The following is a 10,717-nucleotide window of genomic DNA, read 5'->3' as shown; positions in this document are numbered from 1 at the left end:
TGTGAATATCTTGACTAATCTGAAAATTAACAGCATGTTAAACAAAATGGTGACAACTTATTATAAAGATAAGATTAACTACCAGCCTTACTGGGCCAACATGTTACTGAGAATTGGCTACCAACTACTTAAAACTGTAGAGCCTTTTCATCTAAAACTATTCTTTGGGGGAATAAAACTAGCCATTTTAATTAAAAAAAAAAAAAAGTGGACTGAAATTCCAGGAAGAATTTCAAAGTGAAATTTGCCTTCTATTATTTGGCTCCAAGGTCATCAACAGTCACCTATACTAACAGTGAGATTCAACATTTCTTTTCTATAACAATTATGACATCCCTTGACACACAGTACAGATTCAAGATATAGTTATTAAAAATGAATAAATGAATAAGTGAGTAGAGTCAAAGCAATCTTGAGAAAGAAAAACGGAGCTGGAGGAATCAGCCTCCCTGACTTCAGACTATACTACAAAGCTACAGTCATCAAAACAGTATGGTACTGGCACAAAATCAGAAATATAGATCAATGGAACAGGATAGAAAGCCCAGAAATAAACTCACACACCTATGGTCAATAGATCTTCGACAAAGGAGGCAAGACTAGACAATGGAGAAAAGACAGTCTCTTCAATAAGTGGTGCTGGGAAAACTGGACAGCTACATGTAAGAAAAATTAAATTAGAACACTCTTTAACACCATACACAAAAATAAACTCAAAATGGATTAAAGACCTAAATGTAAGACTGGACGCTATAAAACTCTTAGAGGAAAACATAGGCAGAACACTCTTTGATATAAATCGCAGCAATATCTTTTTCAATCTGTCTCCTAGAGTAATGGAAATAAAAACAAAAATAAACAAATGGGACCTAATTAAACTCAAAAGCTTTTGCACAGTAAAGGAAAACATAAACACAACAAAAAGACAACCTACAGAATGGGAGAAAATATTTGCAAATGATGCGACTGACAAGAGATTAATCTCCAAAATTTACAAACAGCTTATGCAGCTCAATATCAAAAAAACAAACAACTCAATCAAAATACGGGCAGAAGACCTAAATAGACATTTCTACAAAGAAGACATACAGATGGCCAACAGGCACATGAAAAGATGCTCCACATCACTAATTATTAGAGAAATCCAAATCAAAACTACAATGAGGTATCACCTTACACCACTCAGAATGGCTATCATCAAAAAATCTACAAACAGTATAAGTGCTGGAGAGGGTGTGGAGAAAAGTGAACCCTCCTACACTGTTGGTGGGAATGTAAATTGGTACAGCCTCTATGGAGAACAGTATTAGTTCCTAAAGAAACTAAAAATAGAACTACCATATGATCCAGCAATCCCACTCCTGGGCATATATCTGGAGAAAAACACGGCTCGCAAGGATACATGCATCCCAACGTTCATTACAGTGCTGTTTACAATAGCCAAGACATGGAAGCAACCTAAATGTCCATTGACAGACAAATGGATAAAGAAGATGTGGTACATATATATACAATGGAATATTACTCAGCCATTAAAAAGAATGAAATAATGCCATTTGCAGCAACATGGATGGACCTAGAGATTATCATACTAAGTGAAGTAAGTCAGACAAAGACAAATATCATATGATATGCAGAATCTTAAAAAAAATGATAACAAATGAATTTGTTTACAAAACAGAAGCAAACTCACAGACTTAGAGAACGAACTTATGGTTACCAGGGGGGAAGGGGTGGGGGGAGGGACAGATTGGGAGTCTGGGATTGACATATACACACTGCTATATTTAAAATAGATAACTAACAAGCACCTACTGTATAGCACAGGGAACTCCATTCAATACTCTGTAATAACCTAAGTGGGAAAAGACTTTGAAAAAGAATAGATACATGTATATGTATAACCAAGTCACTTTGCTGTACACTGGAAACTAATACAACATTGTTAATCAACTATAGTCCAATATAAAATTAGAAATTAAAAAAAAAAGAAAAAAGAAAAAAAAGTGAATAGAGAATCCTTGAAAAAACAGATCTTAGAAATATGAGTTCTGCAAGAGCTTTGATAGATCAAATCGTAGCATTTATATCAACCCATACCCTATCTTAATGTGTGTATTTGGGTACAAGCAAAAATTTCGGAAAGAACCTCCCAGTAAGATCACTGAAATTTGATGTTTGTAGGGCAAATACTATATACAAAGAAGACGACATTTTAACGTAATTTATTTGAAATGCTTCCAGAGAAGTTTAAGGCCATTATACAAAAACATTCATTTCATGAAAACATTCATTGACTTTCTTCCCATAGGCCAGCCCTCGACAGACCTCTTTTCTCAACACGCTGGCCAAAGTGGCCGATGGCTCCTGCAAAGAATGATTCATTCTTTTCCCCACCATCAAACAACTTTTCTCGGCTTTTCTCTGCTTCTGTCTGCAGCAGATTCATTCAGTCGCTAAATCAATAACAACTTGAGTTGTTTTAAATAAACTTGTAATAGAAAAAAAGATTCACTGTGTTTAAAATCTATAAATACAGAAATATGTTTTACAGGGTAAAATGGACAACATTTTTTTTTGGAAAATAAGTACTATAGCTTGTTTTTATATTGATAAATCTTGTCACACAGCTTCTCTGAATGCACATGATAGGCGTACATAATAAAATGACAACATAGTATTTACTGCTTTCCTTTGTGTAAACTTGAAAGACACAGATTTAAAAAAAAAAGAAAAGAAAACTTTTTTTGGCAATAATTTAGAATCATTACTACTAGTGCTGGTGTGGGTACAATTTTGCACAAGTCATCTTTAATATTTACACTCGCAGGGAGATTTTCTGTGTATTAACTTTTTTTAAAGGTCTGCGACTCACCCCGCATTGTAAATCAAGGCTGGCAAAGAGGTTTATTAGTTTGGATAACTGATCCTAATTAATGATAGAGTTAATTAAGTCGGCCTCTGGAGCATGTAATTATGATTCTGATCCAGCACAGAGCCAGAGATGGCAAATGATGACCCAAAAGTGGGGCAGGGAAACCCAAGGCTCTGGTCTTTCCCAGAGGACACTGGACCTTACTTTTCTCTTTTAATGCTTCCCACATAAGGTCACAATGGAGCACTTCTTCCAAATTCTTCTTCTCACATGTTTCTGTAAACAGAGTCACTGACCGAGCCGCAGTCCCTTTTCCTCCTCTCTTCATTCATGCTCTAAAACACGAGTAGGCCTAAGCTGATGAAATAAAGCGAAGATGGGTCTTCTTGCTATCCTGCCAAGTTTTCCCAGGCCCTTTGAGTTCTATTCTGCTATTTTAGGCTAGAAATGGCTCTTTAAGGCCAGCCAGCATCTATGGCAGAGACCTCCTGATGCAATGCACATTTCAGTTCAAGATTCAGAGCTGACAGCGGTTTTTGCGCTGATCCTTTTAAGGTCAGACTCTTATTTCATGTCCTAATAGATTATTGCATCAAATTTGTACTGGATGAAATTGCAAGGTCAAGACAGTGCTTCTTCCTTTGCAAAATTAAACCCTCAGAATCCCCAGGGATGTTTTCATGCTTTTTGGTTGGATGACATTGAACCAATTTAACTCGAAACATTGATCTTTCCCGTTTCTCCTTCAAATGCCATCACGATACACAAGTAACTTCCTCATGCCCTGTTTTCAAGGCCCTTTAAATTTCATGCCTTCAGCTACCCTGTCAAAGAGCTAGAAAAGCACTAGAGAAACATGGAAGGACCCTTTAATCTACATGAAACAGTAGTTTAGAGATTGTTTTCTTTCTGTTTTTTAAAATCCAGCAGGACAAGTGAAAGTAACTTGTTCAAGTACTTCTCCATCCATCCAGACACTTGTGAAATACAATACAGGGTAGCAGTTGCCACAGATTCCAGCTGACACAGATTGGCAGTTACAGTACTAGGGACAAAAAAGTACAGACAGGACTGGGTCAACACAGTCACAAAAGTATTAAAAAGTGCTTCTCCAAACCGTTCCATGTGTGGAATGCAAATACTGTACAGGTAAGACACAGGGCTACTTCCAAGAAGTACACGCTTCTGTCAGACGTTGCTTTCAACATGCCTGCTATTCCCACAGGAAGAGTCTGTCTGTTCCATGCGCTCACAGTCAAGGCTGACCTCACTTGTGTCCATGCTACAATCCGATTCACTGTCCGATTGGTCCATCTGCTCAAGTTTTGTTTCTCCCTGTGGCTCCCTGCTCCCGGTGGTGGGATCTAGGAACGGTCCCTCGGAGTCAAGGACCCCAGCCTGCCCTGCAGCACACAGAACTGTTTCTTTGGCTTGACGAATACAGTTGAGCCACTGCTGTTTGTTGAAGGTGTCATTGGCTTGTAATGAGTGGGTCTGACTTTGGGATCCATTTTTGAAACTTACTCTGAAGAAGTTTTTAACTAGAAATGAAAAACGCATGAAAAAAAGGTCAATGGACAGGTATTTCCTCAGGCCAAAGATAACACATGTGATGACACTAACCACCAGTACCCATGGCAGAGATCACTAATTGATTACTAAATGTGCCCTGCTGATCCAGGACATGGCTCAGCTCCACCCTGAAGCCTCCATCAATCAACAGGTTTTGACACAGGTCTGGCACTCAGTTGCTCTCAGAAGCTAGCAAATCAGTACGGAACAACTATGTCTTGTGTTTCAGGGGATCCCAGAGTACTGGGTACCAAACCTGGCTGCATATCAAAATCTCCCAAGAGCATGTTAAAAATACAGATCTCGGGGTCCTACCCTTAGAGATTCAGATTCAGTGGGTCTGAGGTGGGCCTGGGAATCTGTAATTTCAACAACTGCCCCAAGCTACAGCTTTTTCAAGTTTAAGAAGCTCTTTGTAACATCAAACAGGCCCAAGACCCTCCACATGACAGTACTTGTATATTTAGTATCTGATGATTGAGAAAATATGTAAAGACTCTTATAAGTTTGGTTTCATTTTAAAATGAAATGACATTTTAATAATAATTGCAACGGGAGCTCTGTGCATTTATTTTTTTAAAATTTTTATTTATTTATATTCTTTTGGCTGTGCCACGTGGCTTATGGGACCTTAATTCTCCGACCAGATATTGAACCCAGGCCCTCGGCAGTGAAAGTGTGGAGTCCTAACCACTGGACCGCCGGGGAATTCCTGGAGCTATGTGCATTTAAAGAATGGTAGTGCACAATACGGAAGACATTTGATTCAGTTTAATAACAACATTAACTGTCATTTAATGGGCCCCGTGTGCCACATGCATGTGGTTCACAGAAGTGTCTGCGCTCAGTCAGTCCCCGTGCACGATCCCTGTAGCCAACATATTGGCTTCAGATAAATTCAGGCTCCAGTCTTTGCTATGGCGCAAATGCCTTAACTCCCCTACGTCTCAGTTTCTTTATTTGTAAAATGGGGAAAACAAAGAGAATCTACCTTAGATGGTTATTATGAGGAATACATATAATAATACATGTAAGTGCTTATACAATGCCTGGCACATAGTCAGTACTTGAGAAATATAAGTACTACTACTGCTACTAGTACTACCACTAGGGCAGAGGGACTGGTGAGTAGGTAAGAGGCAGTATATATGAATTACTTTGACAACATGATGCCAATGTTAACCTAAGAGGCTCAAATGTTACTTGCTCAAAGAAGACCTCCCTGACCATTTCATCTTAAACATACCTCCTATTGCTATCCCTTTCTATTCCCTTACTGGGTTTTAGTTTTCTTAAGGTACCTGGATTATTTATTTGCTTCTCAAATAACCTCTACCTCCTCCATCACAATGTAAGTTCCACAGGGCTTCCAAGGAATTGAATTGTTTGGTTCCCCAGTGTGTATCAGTGCCTGGCACAGTGCTTGACACATAGAAGGCACTAGATAGACGCTGCTATCTAAGCTTCTTTCGGTTAATTCCCTTGTTTATTAAGTCTCAAGCTAGAGAAGCCCATTAGAGTAATTACAGATAAACCCTCAGCCCAGTTGATCATAGTTATGTCTCTTTAGAGACAAGTCTGCCAGCTTAACTACAAAAACCCACCGTTATACAACTGTAATCACATAGGGACCGTCTGGTCTTAAGAATGCTTTTATCCAGTGGATGGAGTCAGAGTAAGGGAGCTTAAGCGGCACCAGTTATATGCAGACAAGTCAACTTGTAGTGTCTTACTTAATCCTTATAACAATCCTATGAAGTAGGTATGCATGCATCCCCACTTTGCAGATGGGAAACTAAGGCTCACAGAGGTTGAGTAAGGTTACACAACCAGTAAGTGATGAAAGAAAACTGGAATGCAGTTTGACTTCAAGGCCATAGCTCTTCTCTTTTCACCAGGCAGCCATTCCCTCCAAACCACTACGACCAAAGACGTTCAACAGGTCAAAACGGACAGCCATCCATACTTCTCTCATTGTTGCTGAATGCCCCACGCAGGGAGCCGCCCAGCCTCACTTCTCCGTCCTGCAGGTCTTCCAGCAGGAGGTCCTTCACGGGGATGGGCTGCCGGTACAACTGGTAGCAGAGCTGCTCGTTGTGGGTGACAGCCCGAGTGATCACAAGTACTTCTTGGAACAGGAAAACGTGTAGTTTCTGGAAGAAAAGAATCCACAGGATTCCCCTAAGCAATAATCTAATGAGTAGTTGATAAGTGGACCTCTGTGGATAAGAGGTCCCTAGGTACCAGGTTCACACTGGCCTATGAACTTCTAGGCTCAAATCTACCTCTGGGAGAACAGCAGTTGGGGGTTGTACACATTTCCAGATGCATCCATTGCCTTTCCTATGGGAGTGCCTCCCTAGGGCCCCACTGAAGAAGGCCTTTCTGCCTACAGACACCTGCAGCCAGGTCTGCCAGCTGCAGTGGCGTTCTTCACACTGCAATCCACAACCTGTGCAGACACACACAGCCTTATAGGAACATTTAAAAAAAAAAGAGAGAGAGAGAAACCCCATAGAATGAAGAGGGTAATGAAGGAAAAAAAGTTAGTGCTCTCAGGGCTTTGGTTTATTGTATCCAATACAATTCTAAGAGATCACAATGAATAACAGTCCATAAAGGATGAGACGGTATATCAGAGACTAACATTAACGTTTGCTTCTCAAACCCGTAAAACACTTGTTCCTTCAACCACTGAGCTGATTATCAGCTTCCTCCAGGCATCCCAGCTCGGAACACTGCCCATTCCCGAGGAAACCAGAGCATGCTGCTGTAGCCACAAAGACAGACAATCAAACAAGTTGTCCTTCCCGGTTAAGTTCATAAGAACCTCAGTTCTCTGAAGAGGTTGTACTTAAAAGGCTGATGATTGATGTGGGTGTTGTTGGCAAAAAAAGAATCTCAAAAATAAAGGCTTGTCTCAAACCACATTGTAAGAGCAATTTTGCTGAGTGGAGCTGGGGTAAATGGGCTCCATTCAACTCTAAGTGCCAGACTCTTCCTGCAGCTTGGAAATGCTTAGGAGGTGAAGTGAGACGATCCATGACTTTGCAGCTATAGATTCTGGTTTTCCAGTGGCAACATTTGGGAATGTCAGCCTTAGGGTCTCAAAGAGGAGACCAGAAGAGTAGGGCTGAAAACTCACATTAGAATCTCGATTTGGGGTCGGGGAAGCATATTCAGCATTATCAGATGGTTTTAGATTTGGAAGAAAAGATACTTGTGGATCATCTACCCACACCCTGCCACAGACAGATGGATGGATGGACAGACAGACACACACATACACACACACCAAAAACTGCAGAAACTGAAGCTCAGCTAAATGTTGGCTTGTGGACACACAAATGATGACGGTTCTGTATTGGTGTATGTTTGTGGTGGGGGCAGGTTTGAAGACCGAAAAACAGAGTAAAGCACAAAATAACCAAGTTAAGGGCTTTTTTTGGTGTGGGTGGTGGGGATGGCAGAAGAGAATATTAAGACTTTTCTTTTGGGGTGAGGGGAGGGGAGGGGTTAGTCACTGTTTTATATACTAAAAATAATCAGAGATTTTTACACTGTTTCTACTTCTACCACTCTTTTTGTTTTTCTTTGGGAAGTCAGGATTTATTAAGAACATCAAGCTCCAGGGTATTTTTTTTTTTTTTTTTTTTTTACCATATACCTTTAAAAATGTTTTTTATCCCCACAAAGATCCTTATCATTTAAAACCAGATATTCAAATTATATGGCTCACATTTTTAGCTAATCAACTCTTCAGTGCTGATCCTAGAAAACAACCTTCAATGGATCTTTGAATAACGGAGATTCAGCCCCTGATACGAGTAGTGTAGGTAGTCACACCTTTAACGTTTAAGCCACAAGTTGTGACGTTTGAAGGGAGTGAGGTCTACTGTCCTGCATTATCCGAATTTGTCATATTTTCAGTGCTACTGGGTTGCACGTTATCTGCGAGGTTGTGGGCATGCTCAAGAAATAAATCAGTACACTTAATTCCTTAGTCAGCAATTTAATTTTTGCTTCCAACAGTTCATTCTCTTCCTTGAGTTGATTCACTCTCTGCCGCGTATCCTGCGCTTTCTGCTTGCTTTTCAACCGGCTCTTTTTCACTGCCATGTTGTTCCTCTTTCTGCGCTGACGACAGTCGTCACTGTTGCGATCCATGGGCAAACTCTTTTTGCTCTGCTTGCTTGGAGGCACAGCTTTGCCTCCACCCCCAGGGCCGGTGGGCACCAGCTGAGGAACCTGCTGTAAGCCGCTGGCATGAGCCTGAGTATGGATGACACTTATTCCGTTCACGCCCGGGGCACTATTCTGCTGTGATACCTTGCTCATTTGGGCATGCTCCCTTGTCAACACAGAACAAGTAGAAATGAGGACAAGGTGATCAATGGTTTGATCTGCCAAGAAATCTTCACGTGTACCTGCGCCTCCAGCCAGCCCCTCCCCAAGTGGCCTCCACTCCCAGCAGCCCTGCACGGCGCGGCCTGACCCGACCCAGGCCTCGCGGTCCGCCAGTCCAACTTCTACCACTCTTCTAGCCAAGGTAGGCACTTTGAACTCAGATTGTCTGGGCAACTTTAAAAAATATCCCTTATTTGTGAACGTTCACTGAGAATTCCTCTTCTTAGTCGCAGCTCCTTCCTGCCCTCAAACTGTTGAGACTTTTTTCCTGACTCAGGACTTTATTCATAATGACTTTTACAATTCTACTGGGAACAAACAAACAAACAAACAAACAAAAACAAATCCCCTCACCCCAACTAAAATCTTTGTTCTCAAAAATCTAGCTGCCTGAAACATGAACTAGATAGAGTTCATCCTTAATGCCCTGGGCACATCCAGCAAGAGGGTCTCAGTCCCTGAGTGATGGACAGAAAGAGAACAGGCCCTCGTTCTGTGGGGTGATGCATCTTCCTATTTCCCACAGGGCTTCTGAGAAAGAATGTTCAAGGAGCCAGAGCATCAGCCATTAGAAGTCCACCAGTGCTTTCCAGATATCAGCAAAAAGCAGAATGCAGCTGTCTGGCAATCAGTAACTCCCTAGTCAAACAGAAACACTTCTTCAAGCAGCGGCCTGTGACAGGTCTCATAACCTTTGTTGCAACATCAGCTGGTTAGATCTACAGCAGCACTGATAATGGGTGCTGTGACATGTCCTCAGTGATTTCAAATAACATTTCCAAGCCTGCTCATAAATGCCACTTTACAGTCCAGGTCAGAAGGGCGTCCCCTGAATCATCAAAGCTTTATTAAGAGTTTTCAATCTAGTTTTGGCTTTCATTCTACGGGTTGGCTAGATACTGAAGATGAAACACAAAAGAAGTGGAGACTGTCTTTCTCAATGCTGAAATTTAAATATATATTATATATAATAAAAGGTATATATTACATAAAATACATGTTATATATAATATATAAAAATTATATATATATTATATATTAGCATTAATTTCTACTGCTATATATGAAAATAGCCTGGTGAGTTGAATTTTTTTAAAATAAATTTATTTATTATTTTTTATTTTAGGCTGCATTTGGTCTTCGTAGCTGTGCGCGGGCTTTCTCTAGTTGCGGCGAGTGGGGGCTACTCTTTGTTGCAGTGCACGGGCTTCTCATTGCGGTGGCTTCTCTTGTTGCAGAGCACGGGCTCTAGGCACGCGGGCTTTAGTAGTTGTGGCACGTGGGCTCAGTAGTTGTGGCTCGTGGGCTCTAGAGCGCAGGCTCAGTAGTTGTGGTGCATGGGCTTAGTTGCTCCACGGCATGTGGGATCTTCCTGGACCAGGGCTCCAACCCATGTCCCCTGCATTGGCAGGCGGATTCTTAACCACTGCGCCACCAGGGAAGACCCTGAGTTGAATGAATTTTGAACTCTCATGTAATTCAAATCCATTTTTCCTTCATGTAAGCATTTATTCACTCAACTCATTCACTCATGCATTCACCTAACATTATTGAGTGCCTTAGTATGTGCCAGGTCCCAAGATAGGTGCTAGGGATTGACAAGGCACAGTCTCCACCCTAAAAGAGTGTGGTAAAATGGAAGATATTGACAGATAGATGGAGAATTACAACCCACCGTAGTAAGCCCTCCAGGGAAGATGTGTACAAGTTGCTATGACAGCAGAAGAGAAACAATTTCAGTACCTGCTGAGGAATAAAAGCCAGGAAATGGAATATCTACAGGTCAGAGGTAGATATACAGCTGATGGGAGGGTAGATTATTATTAAAAAAACCCAAAAAACTGGTCTCAAAATGTCAGTCTG

The 10,717-nt window shown here is 41.1% G+C and overlaps 1 protein-coding gene and 1 pseudogene across 5 annotated transcripts in view; both read right to left on the bottom strand.

Annotated features, from left to right (window-relative positions):
• Positions 1–2,210: 2,210 nt before the first annotated feature.
• ARHGEF3 (Rho guanine nucleotide exchange factor 3) overlaps positions 2,211–10,717 on the bottom strand; it is a 310,194-nt gene continuing 301,687 nt past the window's right edge. For all 5 annotated transcript variants that reach the window (XM_068557963.1, XM_068557959.1, XM_068557961.1 and 2 more), the window contains 2 exons: positions 6,414–6,600; positions 2,211–4,416 (listed from right to left, as the gene is read on the bottom strand). In XM_068557963.1, the coding sequence (XP_068414064.1) occupies positions 4,064–4,416; positions 6,414–6,600 (540 nt within the window). In that variant the 3' untranslated portion in view covers positions 2,211–4,063. The remainder of the gene's footprint in view (positions 4,417–6,413; positions 6,601–10,717) is intronic.
• On the bottom strand, positions 8,340–8,880 carry LOC137774147 (CCAAT/enhancer-binding protein gamma-like; annotated as a pseudogene).

The sequence above is a fragment of the Eschrichtius robustus genome, chromosome 12 (assembly GCF_028021215.1).
Source record: "Eschrichtius robustus isolate mEscRob2 chromosome 12, mEscRob2.pri, whole genome shotgun sequence".
Classification (NCBI taxonomy): Eukaryota; Metazoa; Chordata; class Mammalia; order Artiodactyla; family Eschrichtiidae; genus Eschrichtius; species Eschrichtius robustus.
The sequence above is the reverse complement of the archived record's forward strand: the minus strand, read 5'-3'. Positions and strand labels throughout refer to the sequence as shown.